General features: G+C 36.3%; 1 protein-coding gene across 1 annotated transcript in view; it reads right to left on the reverse strand.

Moving 5' to 3' along the window:
- The window catches only part of LOC131033779 (membrane-associated progesterone-binding protein 4), a 71,731-nt gene that overhangs the window by 20,741 nt on the left and 28,437 nt on the right, over window positions 1–22,553 (reverse strand). Inside the window, exons 5-7 of the mRNA XM_057965069.2 lie at window positions 18,731–18,774; window positions 10,990–11,036; window positions 5,569–5,743 (exon numbers count right to left, since the gene is read on the reverse strand). Of these exons, the coding sequence (XP_057821052.2) occupies window positions 5,569–5,743; window positions 10,990–11,036; window positions 18,731–18,774 (266 nt within the window). The remainder of the gene's footprint in view (window positions 1–5,568; window positions 5,744–10,989; window positions 11,037–18,730; window positions 18,775–22,553) is intronic.

Consider the following 22,553-nt stretch of genomic DNA (forward strand, 5'->3'; position numbering starts at 1 on the left):
GATCTCCTTCACCTCAATTCACTTTAGTCTGCAATTGCATTGGCACAATATTGGGCAAAAAGATGGTTTTGAGAAAATTCACTCTGGACCCTTTGGAAGGGTCAGGAGCGAATTTCTCATTCTTGACTTGATCCTTCATCTTTTCAACTCCAATCCTCTCTAGAAGGTAGCTAAACATCATTCTTCGGTTTTGAGAAAATCCTCTTTGGACCCTTTGGAAGGGTCAGGAGCGAATTTCTCATTCTTGACTTGATCCTTCATCTTTTCAACTCCAATCCTCTATAGAAGGTAGCTAAACGCCATTCTTCACCCAAGGGACAAGGTTTGTGGTCTAAGCAAGGTCAAAAAATAGGTGTGTAAGGAATTTCGCTCTGGACCCTTTGGAAGGGTCAGGAGCGAAATTCATCTCCTAGGCAAAAACTTGATCTTCTAAAGCATCCCACTCCCTCTCAGGGCAAGAACATATCAATTCCTCCATCATGCCAACGCCTAGCCAAAACAAGGAAGAAAACAAGAGATATAAGGATTTTTGCTCTAGACCCTTTGGAAGGGTCAAGAGCGAAAATTACTTTTTGACCTTGATTCTTGATTTCTCAAACTCTAATCTTCCTTGGGAGGCAAACATAGACTACTTTCCTTTCATTTCCACCTTGGTCCTGACTTTGGCTAAAGGAAAAATGAGTGTTTTCAAGAATTTCGCTCTGGACCCTTTGGAAGGGTCAGGAGCGAAATTCTCTTTCTTGGCTAGTTTCTCACCTAGGTTCACTTCATTCTCCTCCAAACTTGATCAAATCAACTTCCTTCTATTGCAATCCGGACAATCCATCATCCAACTGGGTCTAGGCAAGGTCAAACTAGGTTTTTAGGGCCAAGAGAGGGCTAAATGGAGGATGTCGTTCTGGACCCTTTGGAAGGGCCAGGAGCAAAATTCTCCTCCCAGGTTGATTTTCATCATCTCAAAGCCTTAAACCTCCTCCTCAAGGCAAACATGTGCCCAAGGCCCCCAAACCATGCCTTAGAAGTTACAAATTTGGTCATGCCAAAGAGCAAAATAGAGGAAATATGAATTTCGCTCTGGACCCTTTGGAAGGGTCGGGAGCAAAATTCTCATTTTAGGCTCATTTCTTGATTCCCTTCTCCTTTCCTTGGCTTGGACATAACTTGTTAGGCCTCCTTTTGATCATGGTCATGCAAATTTATCTTTTAAGTTGACATATAGCTCCAGTTTTTGTAGAAAGTAGGGTTATACATGAATTTCACCCTGGACCCTTTGGAAGGGTCAGGAGCGAAATTCCTCTTTGAGCTCAAGCCCTGGCTTCATTATCACCTTTCTTCATTTTCACAAGTGTTTTTACCTTCATTCAAGGCTAGGAATGGGTTAGCTCATAGTTTGGGTCAAGGTGGAGTGTCCTATGGAGAAATTCGCTCTGGACCCTTTGGAAGGGTCAGGAGCGAAGTTCCTCTTTTTAGGCTTAATTCACCTCCAAACTAAGTCTAAGACTTTGTCTTAGACTTGATCCTAGATCCATTTCCTTCTATATCCTTGCCAAATTTGCTCAACCACTCTCTAACTTCCTCGAACTCAAACGGGACACCACTAGCAAAAACTAAGCCTAAGGAAGACCTTGAAGGAAACCCTAACCCGGAGCATCCACTGACTCATCCTATCTCAAGCAAAGCCTACTATCCAGCGATCCCCCTAACAGCAATCAAAATGCAAAGGCTAACAAACAAAACCCTAGAAACCTAGAAAACAAACCCCAAAAAGCAAAAAGCAGGGATCCTCATTTGCAATGGGGCGATGTGTGAATACGTCACAACATCTAGCGCCACCTTGAATAAATGTTCCTGAACATTTCAGAGATAAAGACTCAATTGACACTTAGAACCTCCGGAAAATTCAACCTAACTTATCAAGAGATTAGAAAATGCACTCAAAGTGGAAGGAAAATCCTTAACCAGATCCAGACACTTAGTCTTTGATTACCCAAGTGTGTGCAAGTGTATTCATTCCTCTCGACAAGACAATTATGACCTTCAGGCTCCCCTGTGATCGGCTACGTAGTATATTTGAACTTCATAAGCTGTCAGTCAGACGTCTATATTCCCGACGAGGTTATCTCCGTAAGCTCACGAACATTGCTCCATTGCCGGCCGGGCATCTATAGACCCGATGGAGTTACTCGTATGTTCCCATTAGCCAATTTTGATGTTTCATTTCATTTCATTTTTTCTTGATTTTCTCTTTCATTTTCTCATTTTTTCCTTTTGATATTGCTTTTTCATTCCGTCAATTCCTTTGGCTCGTAAGCAGTGAAGCTTACTAGGGTTTGAGGATTGCGGTGGCGCTGAAGTCAGATTTTAGATTTTTCACTAATCACAGCTTTGCCTGAAAACCATAAAGACTCGAAGTCTATTAATGTGTGAAGATATAGTAATCAACAGATGTCGGCATCAAGATACAGAAAATGATTCCCTTCAAGTCAAATACAAGTCCTGATCAGATGATAAAGCTGGAGAGGAACAACCTCAGATTCTGAGCACTTCATGAATAGATATCTAAGAAATGAGTCTAACATAAGATCCAGGATATTGCCAGTGTGTGAGCAACAACACAGACGCCTTTCTCACGAATGGAGGCTCCCACTCAAGACACCTAAACTAAAGCAAACGATCGACAGACCGAACCTAAAAGTAAACAAAGCTAAGACAAACCAGAAGCTAACTAAAGAAAGAAAACAACTAAACTATCTGAGCCACTCAAATCATGAGTCAAATGACTCAAGGCAAATTAAGAAAAAGGCTCAAAAGACCTCTAAGCTAAGACACACGAAAGGAAAACCTACTCTAAAAGCTATATACAAGACTCCTAGTCTCGACACGACTCAAAGAAGTGAAATATGTACATGACTTTACATGGTTTCTCAGGTTGTGCAACAGGAGCATGACAAAGGTGATGGTTCTCAACCTAGCAAATTCATCCTTAAACACAGAAAAGCAAGCTCTCACCATGCATCTCTCATACTCAAGCAAGTTTTCACTTAAAATGATCAATTGAGGTAATTCGTTAGAACCATGATCAATCCAGATGCAAGCTGTTTTCCCAAAATCCCCATAATCAAAATCATAATAACTCTCAAGGCTGGGATTAAGGAAAGAGACAACCTAGCATATTTCAAGCTTAGATGGAATTTTATTGTCGGAAGCGAGGTCACCAGCTACTTCAGGAGGTCACCATTGATGATGAACTATTCCACGAGCATCCACAACATGTTGACCTTGATTAGGAAGTTCCTCTTGAAACAAGCTCAGCACCCCTTCGAATAGCTCAACATTCTCTATTTGCACTAAGATATCTTGCATAAACCAGGCATCTTCATGAAATTTTGTTAGCATATCTTCAAAAATGAGAGTCTCCTTGATGGATTGAGCCTCAAACATTTCCTCTAGTTGATCAAAGATAATCTCAGCTGATGTCTCATCTTCGAGCGATGTCTCGGGAAGTCGCAATTGATGATGAATCACATCACTCACCATAACTTGTTTATCTTGAAAAAATTTTGGCAGTGATTCCACTTGTGCTTCCTCAAATAGTATGATGGTGACAAAATCTTTAAGCGCCCCTTTGAATTGTTCTTCATACGTGGGCTCACTTATGATGAGTTGTATTTCGTTGTTCAACATCTCAACTTGATTGTCTTCTTCAATGCTATTTCTCCTTCCCCTTAAAAATAGATGTCATATACCGAGCAATTCAATTAAGTTTTGCAGGGTGTGAAATCAATTCATCCAGCTTCTTCTGGTTTTGTTTTAACTTTTCCAATGAGGAATACAATTGCTTCATATTCCGGTCCCACTAATTCTAGGTACTTGAAATAACCATGATTAACAAGCTGAATCAGTCTACCCAACAGGTTGCCAGGAAACCGTTCTGATACCACTGTAATATCCCTTCCCAAATCTGATTGAGAAATTTCTGATTTAAATGCTCAAGGAATATTGTCAAAGACTTGTCATGAAACTTTTGTACTTGCTGATTGTGGTTTCTTTTTGATATTTTGATTTAAGAGATGATAATATGCATGCATTGAACTCAAAAGGACATATATCAAAGTCTGAAATTAAATGAGAATGCAATGTAACACCTACCACTAACCTTTCAATGACAATGTGTGACTGAAATCGAATGAAATATGCATCTACAGCTGTTAGACATTTCTACGAACATTTGGCATGCATTCTAAGAGACCAAAATGCACTTACAACAGATTGTCATTAACACAAACACTTGTCGTACATACATGTAATTCCCACATGCCAATGAGTGGTACTAACAGCAATAAATGTAGCCTACAACAATCTGAAATCGTTCTTCAAACCCCTTTGAATTTATGTAGATTAACTCTTCTAAAATGCATTAGTACTGTAGCGATTTACTATTCACAGGTATTGTAGCGCACTGTTCACGGGCACTATAGCAGCAAATAAATGTCTGAATATAATCCCTTTCAATCTGCCAACAAATTCTAAAATAAACCCTCCAATCAGCTCAATATTGACTCCTTAATGAAGCCAACTCTCACAAGCATAATCAGGTGATATCGCACACCCTCTATATGTTGTTACAATGAAGAAGCCACGCTCTCCAATGTCGACGAGCCTTGAATCCTGCGGAAACCCTTTGTATTCTACACTTCAATGCTTTAGAGAAACTTCAATCAAAAACTCCAATCACATAATGAAGTTTGAATCCTTTTGCACACTTATGTTTCCTCAAAAAGTTCGATTTCCTCCAAAAAAACATTTTAATTAACATTAAAATGTTATAATATTTCATTGGTATCAATATTATAATTAAACCTTGGGTTATGTGCTCATAAATTATTAATAAACTTTGCCCCCTTCTCATGATAAATAGACCCTCATTTAAGTGCTTTATAATATAAAGTCATTTTATAGCTTAATAATATAATCTCCAAATAATTAATGTTTAATTGAACCAATTAAACATTAATATCTCCATGAATACTCTGTATTTTCGAATGCCATCTGGACATGGATCTAACATGAGGAGACTGCATATGACCATACCCCTTTTACTAAAAATAGCATGGGTCCACCTCTAACATCCCAAAACTTACCAAAAATAGTAGTAGAGCAAATGATGTCCGAATGATGCCAAACGAAGACCAAACTGAAACACTTTGAACACTGGAGATGATACCAATCCTCATAGCTCTGACTACTAAAGAAGCTGCATCCCTTAAAGGACCCTCTATCCAACCTTATTAGCCTTTGAGGGTCAAGATAATAGGCTAATCTCACTGTGAATCTGATACTCATAAAAATGGGGACATTACAAAGCATTTGTTAGTCTGGGTGAGGAACAGTGAATGCATTCATTGTTTTGGGATTTTCTCCCTCTATGTTTAAAGAATAATAGATACAATAAATTTCACAAATCATAAAACATAAATGCAAACAAGAATTCACATTTCATGATAATGTTAAAAGTACACAAAAATGCTCTATTGATTTTCAAATTAAAAAAACTTGAGGATGTCTCACCTCGCCTCCACTTTGGTCACTCCATCTAGAATTGCAGCTTGCCAACTTATCTTCATATTCCTTTTGTTTTTCCAAGAGTTGGCTGCCGCGAGCAGCCTTTGCTTCCACTCCCTTAAGCTCTTTTGTAGGTTTACCCTCACGGTTATAGTAACGACCAACCAGATTACCAACATATCTACACAAATGGGAAGAAAAAAGTGCAATAAATCTCAATTCGCATATTCCATATAACAAAACATGACACAGCAACTTTAATCAGCTTGTACACAGCCCATTTCCAGTCACTATATTGTCAACTCTTTGAGTAGAGTTACAAACTCAAAAAATGCATGATATTGCTTTATATAGTACTGCTTTTTGGAAAAAGCAATTTCTTGTTTTGAAACAATGTAAACCTTCAACGTATCAGTCAAGCCCACTTATATATTCTTATGATTCCTTTTACAGTTTGCAGAATCATCAATAGTAGCTGCAGGAAGAAGAACTACAAGTATTGACTGTCTACAATAACCAATATTAATTACAGTTCCAAGAATAAGAACCCACAGGTTCCTCAACATTCTGCAATAAATAATAAGAATATACCATTACATTTGGTTTCACTATGCAAGTTGACAGTAGAGGCAATTTAACTATTCACTCGCTTAAAAGTTCAAAACAAAATAGGGGATTGTAAGCGTTTGTGCAAAAATAAGCAAGGGAGTATCTTCATTCGATTGATCTGAGACATGGCTATGATTAGAGTTCAAAGCTTTGTAGCATACATCACTATTTCTCGCCACACAGCCATTTCTGCAGTTTTTTCACTCAGAAAATCACAACTTTCCATAAAACTCATCTGCGCTGGTTTTTTCCAATGTTTTTTTCGCTTTTTAACCATTTAAATCATCAAAAATCACACCTTCTGGTATATCACCAAGTTTGCCCATTTATTCCCACTTTGTTTGAAATATTTGTTCCCTGGCTGGAAACAGTTCGACTCACAGCTATAGTTCATTTAGTCACTGTCTTTTCACCTATTTAAATTTTATGTAATTAGGACAGCAAAGTAGAGTTCAATTTTTTAAGTAAAACAAAGTCCTTGCTTGTTTCAATAGACCTAATGCCATTGAATTCTATCTCAGAATGATCTGAATAAATTAATTGATTTCTTAGTTTTTAATTTTTAATTATCTTTAAAAATTTGCCAAAACAAACTCGCATTTATAAAATACCAAAATGTTCCCTTCCAGATATTTTTGAAAGTCTAATTTCAAACTATAAATTATAATGCAATACCTAGTATTCTATAGATTTTTTCAACAATATAATTAATAATATATTAAATATAGCATTTCAAAATTTATTAATTTAATATTTTATGAATTTAAAAAACTCAAAGATATACCTAGTATTATTAAAATTTAATATAGTTATTTTTAATTTAAATTGATATATTGCTAGATGGTTTATGAGTACAGGTAAATTAATTTAAAATATACAAATTTAAAGATCTGATGTTCATTGTTCAAAATTGTGTTTTAAATTTCATTTTGCAAAAGTAAATGTACTAGCTCCGCTGACGAAGCCACCTTTAGAGTCAACCCAAGTTCACCTTTGTGGAGGCATGTACAAATGATACGAAAAAATTGAGGTGGTGAGACATTTGTTTAGAAATACAATGTTAGTAATTAGAAGTATACTAGCTCGTATGGCCGAGTGAAAGCCCATTTTTGTGCCATTCCCAATATGATAATTAAAGCATGTCCAAGAAAGGATGGTAAAGGTTTGTGACCTCATGAAATAGCAAAATATATCAAAGAGCAAGAGGAAGCAAATGCAAAGTTTGCCAACAGTAGAGCATCCTTTGAGGAGAGGAAGAGGATCGTAGAGGCCCAAGCTTCTCCATCTCATTGTGTCTCTCCTAATGTTGTAATAGAGAACCAACCATTTTTTAATAAGAGTGAAGAAGAGCGCGCCAATGTTAAGAAAATGAGAGTGCAATTAGAGAAGAGCATTTCAGATTGACATTAGAGAAATTGTAGATCAAACCTTTACAAGATATCTATATGCACATGGTTTGTCCTTCAATGTTGTTCAACCCCCACATTGGCAAGACATGAAGAGAAAAGTAAATGAGGGTACACAAGCTCAAGTTTTAAGGTGTGCAGCACATTACTGGTAAAGCAAGTATAAAATATAAAGTTTAAACCCTTAATAGGCTCCCATTAGGAATTCAAAGAAACAAACAGGGGTGTCCATTATTTCAGATGGATGGAAGGATGCGATAAATTAACTGTTAATCAATTTTATTCCAAGTTGCCTAAAGAGGCTACATTTTTGAAAGCCTTGGACTGACCCTACCCCTTGCCCAGAACCTCCCCTATCCCACAACCAGAAACGCAGGGATAGAACAAGATAAAGTACATACATAAAATAGAATAAGGTAATAAATATTACTCCCTCTTTCTAAGGAAAATGCCATCAGTTTTTTTTGCAGTTGCAAAAACTTTATCCAAAAAAATGATTAAGAGATCCACATATATAACATATTCTACCAACCAGTTATGCATAGTTTGCCTCTGATTGGTGGTGGCATTGGTATAAAGTGTCTTCAGGAAGTTGAGACCAAAAATATGCCATAGTACGAATTGTACTTCTTCAGGAGCAGCAACTCATTGAGCTTAGGTTTCGAGTTTTAATATTGACTAATTGTGGCAGCCAAGTTGACTTGATACATCCAACCAGAAACCATTGAATTCAATGCCACGCAGAAGGATGGTATATGATAGGTTTAAAGTATTAAAATTATGATGTTGACAGTGCTCGAAACTCTATTAGTCAAAACAGAACAGTACTTTATCTATGAAATGAATTTGTTGCTGAGCTAGTAGATTATCTTGCAAGGCCTTACACATTTTGGCATTACAAGTGCAAGATGGTCTGCATAGATCATTGCTATATCCTTTTTGTGTTAATGTGAACGTCACATAGCAAAGTGCAGAATAAAATGAAACTTCTGGCATCTACACATTCAAGAGTCCTATATCAGATTTACCACATATTTTATATGCAAAGTTCAAAATTAATTATACTTAGCCTAACAAATACTATTTTGCATTAACTAATTTCTTTGGGAGTGTGTCTCGAGTGACACAGACCTCAAGAAATTGAGACAATGCACATCTTGTTTGAGGCAAAACCTTTGAGGTCTTCTCTAACATATTGTACTCCAGACCGTGGGCAATATTTTTTCTCTAAAAAGCATAATAACAAAACAATGCTTATTCAAGCAAAAATCTTTTTCTTTGTTTGGACAGTACATAATTTGAGTTTCTCTAGATTACTTACCCATTTTGTCAATAAATGTGACTTAAACAGCAATATCTTTAGAAAATAATGCTGTCCAACTTTGCCACTTGAACACTTGCCATCTTGTTAATTTCTTCTTTAGTGCTTAAGAGTTTAGTTACATTTCATAGTCTAGATTCCGAGTACTTCTCTGATGTTACTGAGTGTATTTTTGAGTCCTGTTGACTTTAGTCATTTTTTGAAGTTTATTATACTTTCTTTCTATATATATTAGAACAATACTACCCTGAACTATTAACAAAATATGTTATTTACTATAATTTTATGCTATTGCATGACTTTTACTTTCTAGTACAGCAAATAAAGCACAAATATAGATTAAATTTCATAGTGCAGTTACAATGTCATGCCCCCGATCTGACAGCAGAAACGTGCTATGAAATTGTCTTATGAATGTAAGACTTCACAATTTCAGTAATCATGCATCTTGCCCCAATCATACACAGATTGTATTACATATATTGTTAGTCCATTCCCAAATCGGTTAGCAAAAAGAAAATGTCATACCCCCTGCAGTGAGCAAGCAATCTAACCGTCCCCCATGACAGTCAAATCAATGAGTGAATAACAATTTCATCAATCGGTAAGCATTATTACTGTCGACTACTTCAAGGATAGAAGTATAGGATGATGATATTAGTTAGTTGATCATTCCCTAATGATATGTGATTTCCTTCATTAGTGATGTGAGATTTCATTTCTTAATCCAAGACAGCAGTTAAGCATTAGTTAGCACTTAGCACTACTAATAACATTTTGAAGAGACAAATTAGTTATGAAAGGAAATATGATGGCCAAGAGGCACATCCTTTAAAAACGGGTTCCATTTGGAGCAGATACCACAGATGGAAGGTATTAAAGAACAACAGACATATAAATATAGATCATGGAAGGAACAGAATACTGATTTACAGGCAGATCATCTAGATTATTGCAATCATTAATGTGACAGCAGATTGGTATGCTGTATCTCTTCCATAAACTTAATGTTTATTAAAAAATATTATATTTGAATTCTATTGGGAATTAGGGACATATTTATGGTATAATATAGACTATTTCATTAATTCTTCTGTATACATATAACAGTGATAATGCCAATAAGATTTATATTTGTTAACAATAGGAGAATCAGATTTATTTGACAATTATGCTTAATTTCATTTATTTACATAGGCATTCATAATGCATGAGAGATTAGCATATACAGACCTAATCCTTAATTATTCTTTATTTTCCCTCATTGGGATAGGTTGGTTTTGTTAGGAGGGTAGTAAATCCATCCTAAAATAGGTGAGTCCAAGAGCTGGTATGGACAGGTGTTCCTGAAACCCTTGGGCCTATTTGTAGAGAATGGTTTCCTAGTGCCCTAACAAGTAATTCCCCATACTCCATTAGGATTGATAATTAGGAAAGTAATGGCAGCTTAAATATGGTAATTATCGCTTGTATTATGAATAACAATTGTTCCCTAGCTTTAATAATCTGATTTAAGGCATACTAATGCATAATAATGTATGATTAATTATTGGGAAACAGGCAGACCCTAACATAGGACATTACAATGCATGATTAATTATTGAAACAGGCAGACCCTAACAGGGGACATTACAATGAATGATTAATTTTGAAACAGGAAGACCCTAACAGGGGACATTACATACAATGTTGACAAGTTAAAATTGACTTAAACTATTCTTTATTTTTGTCCTAAAAAAATTGGAAACCTTTTTTCTAAATTTATCCATGGATAAAAGAAAGATAAAAAGTCATTTTTCATGTCAGTTTTCTAGCAATTTATTTTTTTCTCTTCAATTTCCCCTTGCTTTAAGTCAGGTTCGATGAAAAGTTAATTAAGAACTGTTTTCAAATGTGCTCAAGAATATGTATGGGTACAACACAATTCCTATTTCAACTGAACAAATTCTACTAGACTTCACAAGCTCCCAAAAATATTGAACAAGACTTCTCATATGCAACAACTAAGAAGAATCCAAAAGGAAAGAATGTTGGTCAAATCAATCCAAAACAACCCTAGATGTAAGATACCAAATGAATAATATATCTTACATGTAGCTTCTATGGTAGAAATTACGCCAATCAACAATGCTTTTTATCTGCAAAGAATGTAGACCAAATTCATACCAATGTCAGCCACAATTATTGAAAAATGCATGTTAAATGGCTATAAAATCTATTAGGCGTGCATGTTGTCAGTATTAATAATACATTATGGTGAAAAAATTTGAATATTTGGAAGTTAAAAGCCGCAGGTGTGTAAAATTTACTTCAACAGCTAAACAAATTCCCTGAGAAAACTAAGTACCAATGGGTTTTCTCGGAATTAAAATAAAAAAGGATTACAAAATCATAATTTGAATTCTAATCAAAATTTAATTGGTTAATTATATTAACAATCTATATATTAATTCCCCTGTCAATGAGGTAATTGATAAAACATCAAAGCATAATTCTTCTTGGAAACCTCTGAGAACAAGGTTTTCAAATTAAATTTTGAACAAGCGGCTAAAGGTAATCCTTGCCCTGCTAATGCTGGTATTGTAGTGCAATCTCCCTTGGTCTAGTTTGTAGGTGGCTCTTTCTTCCTACGACCGAAGACAAATAATGAAGATGAAGCCTTGGTGTTGCTTGAAGGTCTTATATATTGGTTGGCACCTAAATGTGCAAATTCTTGGGAGTAAAGGATTACTCAAGGGTGTATCAACAAAACTTTTAAGGATTGGAAATTGGGAAATATTATGGAGGAAGTAAAATTAGCAGAAATTTTGACACTATAATGTTTAGCAAGTGTTACAGGGAGTGCAATCATGTAATATATGGCCTTGCTAATGCTCATAGCACACAAATGACTTTTGCCACTAAATCTAGCAATGATCCTAAAGAATACAATATATTGCCCACTATAGAAGCCAAGAATTTCCCTTTGGTAACAACTATAGACACCTAAAACTGCCCGCCCTTAATTAAGTGAATATTTATTATTTATTTAATTTATCTAGCCATTTTCCTCTATTAATTAAATAAATACTCTTATTTAATTTCTTATTTAATTAATTAATTCACTCGTCTTTTTCCTCTTTAATCCTAGCCCTCCAAATGGTTCACATGGATCATAATCTAAATTCGTAGGCATGTGACAAGTGTCAATTGTCTCTTCATTCATTTTGTGCTTTCTCCAAAGTCAACCCACCACTTAATCTCATCCCTCCATTTCAAATTAACCTTTTAATCCTATTCACTCTTATCTTTTACTTTCCACCTCTTAATCTCCTCCCTTCATCTTTACCTACCCTTCAATCCTATTGATTCCCTTCTAACTATGTGATCTTGGCCATTCACATTTTAACCTCTTAATCTAAACCCTCCATTGTCAAGATGATCTCTATAAAAGAGGCTTCCTCCTCTCATTCTACATCACACATAATTTGAGCATAACTATACTCTACCAAAATCTATCTAGAGCATATATCATCACAATCATAGCCTTAAATCATCACAACCACCATGCATTCCTCTTGGAGCTCTTGTGAAAGTGCATACAAATTTGAGAGAAAACACCATTAATACAAGATCATAGGGGATAGGAGAACAAAACGGAGATGAGCTTTTCTTACATGTGAAGGTATACTTGTTTATTTTATGTTATTTGCATGCATTTGTAGTTCTCTATTGGTTGTTTGTTCAATGCTTTTGTAGATCTAGGGTTAGTGGTTGGCTTCGTTAGGGTTTACAAATAGGTACAATTCAGCATACACAATACCTCCCCTTTCAAATTTCCATTTGTCACCATCGTAATAAAATGGAAACCCCTCACCTTAATAATGCAAGGCAATATTTAAGGATGCCACTATCCTATTTAAAAGAGGTCTACTTCTAGCTGCATTTATTGGCACCCCAATGCCCAAGTTAATTTCATGCATACATACTACTTATCACTGCCTTCACTCTTCTTTTCTCTATTTTTGTTTGTTTTCTATTTGGTCTACTGCGGGTGGCATTTGGAGGTTTATAGGGGCAAAAAGATGAAACATGGCTTCTTTGGTTGTGACTCACCCTTCAATGATGTTGTGTTTGTAGGTATCTCAGACACATTTTTTATTTTGGATTGGGGGCATCCCAAAGTTTTGTCAAAGAGATTTTGGGGGAGGAAGGACTTTGCAATTCTAGGATGCAAAGGACTAGAGCCTCAAATTCTGAGGATTTTACTAACAATTGGGTGCCCATGTTCTAGATTCTAACACATAGGACTGGACTCTCAGTTGAATCCTCCCTTCTAAAGATGCCTTTTTAATAACAGTTTGCTATGAGCAAGGCCTGCAGGACTTGGAGGATGCAGCCACTCGCTTGATGTAGATAGAGAAGACTGCTGATCTCAAAAGCTTCTCTCATTGTCTATCCAAGTGGCATGTATGCCTGGCACTAGTCTATCAAAGATTTAGCTCTGTATGTTGACAATCTATGGGTTATTCTCAATGATGGCTGCGAAGAAATTCCAAGCCTCTTCACCATTCCATCTATTTCTAAGTATAGCATCACAAGAGCCACTCAACAGTCTTCTCTTAACCCTAGGGTACAAGTTGTTGCAGATGAGAAGGTTTCTAATTCAAAGCTGTCAAATAGTTAAATTTCACAAAGGTGGTGATTGTTTGGAAGCTTTTTGTATGTATCTAATGCAGAGATTCTTGGAGTTGATCCTGCTCACCTTCTTGGGTTCCTTGTTCTCTTCAACCCCCTAGCTCCTCAAGCCCATCCAATGGTACTTGTTAAGAGTTTTGCTACTTAGACCTCCAAGGTCTAAACCACTTTGGCTTGTCTCCAAGGTATAGCCACTGATCGTTAACAATCCAACTCCTAATTGAGGATTCCACCTCAATCTCTACCACCACTCCTAAGGGCTCCAACAACCTCTGCAAATGATCTTCGTTCACCAACTCCTTCTAGGTGTGCAAAATGATCTTACATAAGGTCTTTGATGACTTTGAGGGGTTTGATCACCTTCAACCCCATCACCAAGCTTTTCCAACCTCGCTAGGTCTCTACCGGGCTCCAAATAGGCCTAATACAATTAGCCCTCCTATCACGGTTTTTAGGCCTTAGTTTGAAATCGTTCCACACAAGGACACAAATAAATTAAATTTATGGACACCCTTTTCAGAGTTACATACAATATTTCAAAATGCCATCCGGGTTCTCCGTACACATAGGGTAACCAAAACTGTCATATTTTCAAGGGTTTAGGCCTACCCAGGTGACTTACAAATTTGGTCTTAAACACCTTCACCAGTCAATTCACCTGCAAAAACCATTCAAGGATTCTGAAAGGACATTCAACCAAGTCTCCAATCATATTCCAACTTTAGCTCAATCAATCCATATGTGCTCAGAAAACGCACACCTCCTGTTGTCCTAGTCTCACCAACTCGTAGTTGTGAGCCTAGGCTTTCATTGTACAATCACCACAAAGGACTGCAAAGACACAAAACCTACTCTAAACATATTTACAGACCCTAACCTAGCATTCCACATGATTTCAACTGGTGCCATCAATGGATGCTCAGGTTAGAGCCATTTCTTGCTTAAACCCTAGTTGTCAAGGGTTTTACACCTAGTCACAGAGAATGGATGATATCTCTGCAACCAGACACAACCAAACTTGCTAAGCTACCTTATTGGAAAGTAGACTCAAGTAGTTTCTTTCATCCCTTGCAAGTAGTTTCTTCTAAGGCCATATTGGGTCGTACAATGCAACAAAAACAAGAAAACAGTCCAAAACGGCATCAAACAAGATTTTCTTTCAACTCAAAAACTTGCTTTTTCATTCCAGATCTTCTAACCCATACAATGATGATGTCTTGGGCTTTAAACTACCTGGTTCAGTTGGTTAGGACCAACTTCTTCACCGCCAACATAAAAAATGCAACTTTTACATTTTTTGACACTTAGGATGCAGCTTTGCATTCAAATGCATTACCAAGCTCCCTAAGGCCCTCTAAGCATCCTAGAAGACCTAAAAAATAATACATTAAACCCCTATTACATGATGACTCTCTTTTAGAGTACTACACCTGTGATCAACATCAGCATGACAACTTTCTAGGCTAATAATATCCTGTACAAAAGCTTGGACAACTCAACCATGGCTCCATTGAGTCCCAAATGGTTGGTCCATTATTACAACTTGAAAGACAACACAAAAAACTTAGAACAAACCAAAATTGCTTGCTTGGAGTGATGTGTGCCCTGCACCAGTATCTCTTGTGGGCCCTGTGTAGTGTAGAATGTTATAGCCATAAGGACTTAGCTTTCTTGCTTTATTGTATTAAATGTTAGAATTAAAGTGTCATCAACCTTGTAAATCCTTGTATTCTTTATTCCTCTAATGTTATTTGCAATTTACCCATAAGGGATGAAACCATTTTACCAACAGCTGTAAAAGAGCTCATGTAAAGACAAGGTTACTTTCACCATTTGGACTTTAAGAAAAAGATAAAATACGGCATCCCCTTTGGATTCTTCCATATGGGTTGTTGGGACACATGTAAGATGTTATAAGAGCATCTATTTTGGTTATGACAAATGGCAAAAAATTCTATGACAGAATATTGCTACCTTGGTGGAGCCCATGCATGAGACATGCCTCATGACAGCTGTAAGAGCATCTGTAAGTGGCTATTTTGGGTTGCATGATGATGGTTTCTATGGTGGGTCATATGGATTTTTACCATGATATTTTGGAATTTTGTTTTGACCCATAGTAATGTTTTATAATGGTATTTTGGGCTTCCATAAGTCTATATATTGAGTGCTTGAGATGGAGACATATGAGAGTTCATATTTGTACACAAGTGTTGTTGGATTGAAGGTTGACAAGAAGGAAGGAAGGATTGTACATGTAATCTCTGTTTCATGAAGATAATACAAGCATAGACCTCTCTTCTTGGTGGATTTTTTTTCCAAATGGGTTGCTCCGTGTAAATCCTATGTTGTGAGATGTTCTTGTGTTGCTGATTTATGCATCCTTACTGCTACTATATTATGACGAAGTAATGTTCATTTCTTTGATGTTTTAAGTTCATCTAAGATAGGATTATTAAGCATGTTAAAGTGGTGATTTGCAACATAACAAAGAAGATGAGTATCTCCATGGTTTTCCATAATAAGACAACTTGATTTTCAGATTTGCATACAATCACGGATTTTCATTGGGTATAGTCTAAAGCATTGAATCTCATCAATACTTTTATTGGATTAGAGATTGGATAAATTTCCAGCAATTTCCTAACATTAAGCTCATCTTTTAATGGGAGTGGGCCCCTATAAAATCCACAATTAACCTCTCAAAAAAAAAAAAATCTATATTAATAAAAACCTAGCTAACCTTATTACTTTACAATTTTATAGTCCTCTTAAAAAATGTATTGAACTGAGCTCAGTCTAGAATTATATCAGTTTATAGTTTTATAACTTAAAATCCATCCAATACCGATCAATAAAACAACTTAAAATCCATCCAACAAGTTATAACTCTTTTTTTACCAACCAAACCCTCTTTTTAACCAATTTAGCCTTTTGAGAATATACTAAGTTGTAACCTTGTGGTGATCTATGATTTCTCACAACATTTTGATTTAACTGCCCTAATGATTGTAAGGTAGCTCACCCAAAACATTGGACAAAGGCTTTCATGCAATTCATCCAAAAGAGATTTAGCAAATTTCTGAATTAATATGATTGATGCTCTTGTGCTTTCAAAGGCTCTTGTGACTTTCAATAAATAAATGCCAATGTATTTTTGTACATTAACTACTGTAAAAGTGCCTGAAATCAATATCCTATTGATCAATTCATGATGCCTTTGAAACATGACAACAGTGAAATCTGAAAATTTCTTAAGACACTGATATCCTGAAATACTTGGAACTTGGAACCAGGTCTGACCTCGATTTACATAATGTGTTTATCTAATGAAGTCCTTGAACCACTGAGCATTGATAAAAAGAAATCCTTTGATTTTACATGTTATTGAGTAGTTAAGTCCTCAAACTCCATGAGGAAGTCATATGATGACAAATGACCTTTAGTCTCTTGGGGTATTGTTATGATAAAGTCCTCTAATCTATCAGAGCATTATCATATTTAGGTCTTTGAAACTCTTAAAACATTGATTAATCAGAAAGTTCATTAGTCTCTTGGAATATTGCTTGATGTAAAATATTTTGAGGCCAAGTTCCAAATAAGATTATTATTATTTGCTTGCTGTGTGTGTGTGTGTGCACATACGCTTTTTTGTTTTTTGCTCTGGTGATTGGTAACTTTCCACCACAATCTGATTATATACTCTTTTTTAACTGATGTCTTTGTAAGTTGTTCTTGTTTTTTCCCCTTGTGTGCAACTACTCAAGTACCATGACCCACAAAAACGGATACTTTTAGGAGTACAGTTATAATATTAATATCATCATAAGCTCAAACCTACAAGGTCAGACCTTAAAAAATTTTACAAGCTATTCCATCAAATGTATCCACATTTTTTGCCAGCTCATCTTGGTATCTGTGATGTAGTTATTGCCAGCATCTTGATCATTAACATGTCATTACATTTAGAAGATGAGGTGTAAGTTGTACGTGCACAGAAAATAGCTCCAGATTTCTATCCTTTGCTTCCAAAAGATACATTTTTGGCACCAAGACACTGAACGTTACACAGAAGTGGACCATGATATACCATATTGGAAAGATAGAGAGATATTTTCCAAATAAAGGAGGGAAAAAATCAACAATTTAAATTCTGACTGCTTGTATTCATATTTTCAATATATCTCAAATGTATCTAATCATCTACCAATGTCACATTTGGAACTTGTAAAACAATGTTACTTTCATAGAGAATAAGAAATTGTGTAAGGTGTCAAATGCATTTCATTTTCTTTCTCTCTATATAAAGACCGTCACCAATCATGTGATTCAAAATTAAACTTCAGGATTAATATGATGCTCTTTTTTGTTCAAACAACTTCTCTGTCTTCTAGTTGAAATCTCCCGGTTTCTCACCTTGTTTCATCTTCATCTGGCCTTTAAAGTGACTGACAATAGGTTGAAAAACATTCTTTCATTTCATCCATTTGTAATGCTCAAACATATATTACTAAGAGATCGTTGTTTTTGATAACTCTTACACAATAGAGCCTTGTTTTTATCATAAAGGTAATAATTAGAGCATTCTAGCTATATGCTTTATTGCTTACCATCAGTACTTAGTCATCTGGGGGCAATACTATAAAAAAATTATTTCTGTAAAGTTGCTACTTTTATTATACGTAATTATTTGCAAATGATAAAAAACCATATCGAGTTGTTCAATATAACTTTGTACATATGTGGCATACCTAATATAATTGCATCGTCTGCATATATAGCTTGATAAGCACTAATTTATAGGTACCTTAAGAAAATAAAAGTTATTTTTGACATGTGATCTGCAGCTTTTTTTTTATTTTTTCCTTGACATAAGCTTATTTTTGTTGAGATAAGAACAAACCCTAGTTAATACAAATTTATTAAGATTGCAAGAGAACGACATCTTCCCATACATAGTCCCATCTCATTAAGCTATTTGGGTCTCTGGTATAAAAATGTCAAAAACATTAAGACTTAGAGATCATCAACCAAACACACTCATTGCACAGCTTGGAAAGGGCAAACCTTCAATAAACCATCTAGGCACTCATTTTCAGATTTTTCATAGCTAACAAGAAGCATAAAATAAAAACAGTCCACAATGGCATTTTACCTCTGTGTTGGCTAAATCTTTCACCTGATCTGTTAATCCATCCCCTACATGTAACCAATAAAGGAATTATACTTAAGAAAAAATCATAAAAAGTTTTAATAATAGATTCTACACTATGAGCAATATGCTAAAAGTTAAATGCTTTTTTAAGTTGAAACTCTTGATTATCATTCCAAAGATGTTGAGAAGTCAGTCGATCACTTCAAAGACTCTGGATATTTAAAGATTTGTAGTGTTTTCAGATATCGATTTGTATTTGAATATCTTCCGCAATACACAATATTTAAAGAAATACAAGGAATGAGCCAACATTCTAAGCAAACAAATATGCCAGGGCCTAGTAATTATAGAACCCTGTCTGCTTTTGAGGAGACATGCTTTTGTGTGTTCACTTTCATATGATAAGGAGGTCAGTCAAGGAGCATGCATTAAAAGAAACTCAATCCCAGCTAATACAGAATCATCTAAAGACCAGCATTGAACTTTTAGGGCTATGTTTAAGATAGTAACTCTGTTATGTACCAGTCAGGAGTACAAAGAGGATGCCCTGTCATCAAGTGTTGGCCTGAAACGCTGTTGCTTGGGAAGCAATTGTCATGTAGTTCTTAGTTTGGTCTTGTGTCTCCTAAAGTGCTGTGTTTGCAGATTTTTCTCGGGTTATGGGTTTTAGTTTCTGCCGGTGGTATTTGCTATTCTAAAAGGATGCAAGTGCAGGAGGTAAGATTAGATATATATTATATAAGGCATTGCTCTCTTTTGCCCAAGTCACTCATAAACCAGACCTTATTTTGCAACACAATAGACAAGATTTTAGCTATTAAGTAAACACAATATTTCAACTTATGGTAAAATGAAGATCTTTTATAAATTTTTGTATTTTACATTTTTTGGGCCCCGTCCCAAGAGTTTTTTAAAATCCATTGGCTTCTTCTATAAATGGAATGGACATTATGGTTTAAAATTTTGAGTTTGGGTAAGAAACTACAACCCAAATGGTGATCTTATAAGTATTTTGTCTCAAATTGCCACCACGAGCTTGCACCAAAGAAGGATGACAATATGTATTAACAATAGAATATTGCACAAGATCATCATGAAGTAGACTTACTAGACCACCTTTGTGGTGTCAACTTCTCTGTTAAGATAAACCTTAAGTTGCACTATCACCATCACCAAGTTCCCATTAAACCTTACAGTATATGAAAAGTGCATTCAAATCAAAAGAAGGCTTAATTGAATGTTTAGCTATACCTTTTAGCTTGGCTATTATGCCAACAACATTCTATGCTCCTTCACTTTCTTCTTGTCTATCTAGATGACAATTATCGTTGGCAAAAAATGAGAAGACGTGAACCATAGTCAAGAAGTTCTTTGCACCCTAGGATGAAACAAGCTTTATGTCAATCAAGATAAGTGGTCATTTCATATGAAAGAGATATCTTACTTGGGGTACATCATTGACAAACATAAACTTCAAGTGAATATAGCCAGATCCATGTTATTCAAGAATAGTTTATACTAACACTGCTTACAAAACATTGCAGTTTCTTGGGGTTAGACAATTTCAATCAAATATTTGTAGTTGATTTCTCACACATCTCTTGGTATTTAAGTCAATTTACAAAAGGTGGAGGGAAGGCAACATTCAACAGTTCAACTGCAATATGTAGTGGAGGGGTTTGAAATGCAGACTCGGCAGCACATTAATGCTTGCCTTAATAGATTTTCAGCTACCATTTAAAATAGAGACCGATACATCTAAGTGTGCATCTGGAGAACACCTCACTCAGTTTGGGCACTAAATAGCTTATCACAATTGCAAAATAAGAAATTATCCCATATATTGTTGAATTTATGGTAGTGCTCATTAACCACAAGCAAACATCAGGTCTATTGCCTTCCCAACCATAGATGATAAGCTCTTATCGTCACCCCCGAGCACACTACATGTCCTTCATGTTATTGACTTCATGTCTATTGATGCAATCATGACCTTGCATATATATGAATCAATACCTCCTAATAGACCTCAAGTCAGCCATATACTTTTGGCGCCAAGGATAGGGTCAAACCTATATATTACAAGTAACTTATGAGTCTCCGTTAGTTGCAAGTTACATTTAACTTAATCACAAGTTACACACAAGTGACTTGCCCAAATAGGGCCTGCCCCAAATTAGACTCATACAACTGAGATATCCAAATGCCAAGGCCGACAGGCCACTTGGCATTTTGTGCACTAGGTCGGCCCTAGAAGGGATCCGACCTAGCTACACAACAACACTCCCTCTTAGCTAGGGAGGATTCCTTCTGAATAATCAAGTCACATAGTGACTACCACCATGGCTACTCCCATGAATGATATGTGCACCATAGCTATTCCCAGAGGATGAACAAGCATATCATGGAATTTTTTCCATGATACCCACCATACCTACTCGCAAAGGGTGGGCTCACCATGCCTACTCGCAGAGGGTGGAACGAGGGCTCTAACCTCAGACTTCTCCCAGAGAAGAATGCATCTCCACCATGCCTACTCGTAGAGGGTGGATCCACCATACCTACTCCCAGAGGGTGCAACGAGGACTTTCACCTCAAACTTCTCCCAGAGAAGAATTCATTAACAAGGGATTGCACCTCGAACTTCTCCCTCATAGAGAAGAACTCATTAACAAGGGATTGCACCTCAAACTTCTTCTCACAGAGAAGAACTCATTAACAAGGGATTGCACCTCGAACTTCTCCCTCACAGAGAAGAACTCATTAACCCAATCTTCATGATGACGTGGCTCCCTCTGAAGCTGAAATGTTAGGTTCCCTCTGAAGCTGAAATGTCATGTTTCCTCTAAAGCTGAAATATCATGCTTCCTCTAAGCTAAAGCGTCATGCTTCCTCTAAAGCTGAAGCATCAAGCTCCCTCTCAACCTTCTATCCTCTTCGTCCAAGGTTACTTCTGACGATATGTCAGACTCCCTCTGAATGCTGATTCTTCCTCTGCGAAGAAATGCAAGCAATCTTCCTTCCTTGAATGCAATCTCTGATTCGTCCTAGAAGCATTTCAGAGAGAGATAATGATAGTCAGGGGAAATGTCAATACATGATTCACTATTCAATGATGTAGCATAACTTAATGAAAAATTCATGAACATTATTCAAACATAAAGAGTACTTATCTTTTATAATTTTTCTCAGCAATGGAATTTCCATTCACTTGGATTGATCACACCGAAGCACCTAGTGATGATCTAATGGCTGTGAATCTCCAGCGGCCAATGCCTCTTTGTCGATTTTCAGGCACTTCAGCACATCATCCTTATTGCCATCCATGAATTCTCTTTACTCGGATCTCCCGATGTCTAGTATTACAAGATTTCCTGTCAAATTGTTGAGATTTCGATCAATTCGACGAGCAAGACCGCCGGATGTTTCTGTTTTTTTTTTTTAAAAATAAAAATGGCGCTTGAAAACAATTTGAAATCCCCCTCTTGCATCCGACTACCGGTGGCAACCGCCCGTGATCTGGCAACGTGGGCGCGGGTGAAAAAAACGACCTAAGGACTCGCTCCACCAAAAAGAATTGTCGAAAAATTTCATCAGGATCAAACCCTTTGTCATAAAAAACCCAAATGAGTTATGTGTCTCCAAGCAAAGTGTTGATGTTGATGAGCAATTTCGAAGTCTTCCTTGGGGCCCGACACATCATATTTCCGATGCATTTCTTCATCACTTAAGCACTGAAACGCCTTGGAGACAACTTTGAAGGCCTCCTCAGAACCAGGGGCCTTGTTTTTGTCTGAGTGCACCTTAAGCGAAAGTTTTATGT

Source organism: Cryptomeria japonica, chromosome 3, assembly GCF_030272615.1.
Source record: "Cryptomeria japonica chromosome 3, Sugi_1.0, whole genome shotgun sequence".
Taxonomy (NCBI): Eukaryota; Viridiplantae; Streptophyta; class Pinopsida; order Cupressales; family Cupressaceae; genus Cryptomeria; species Cryptomeria japonica.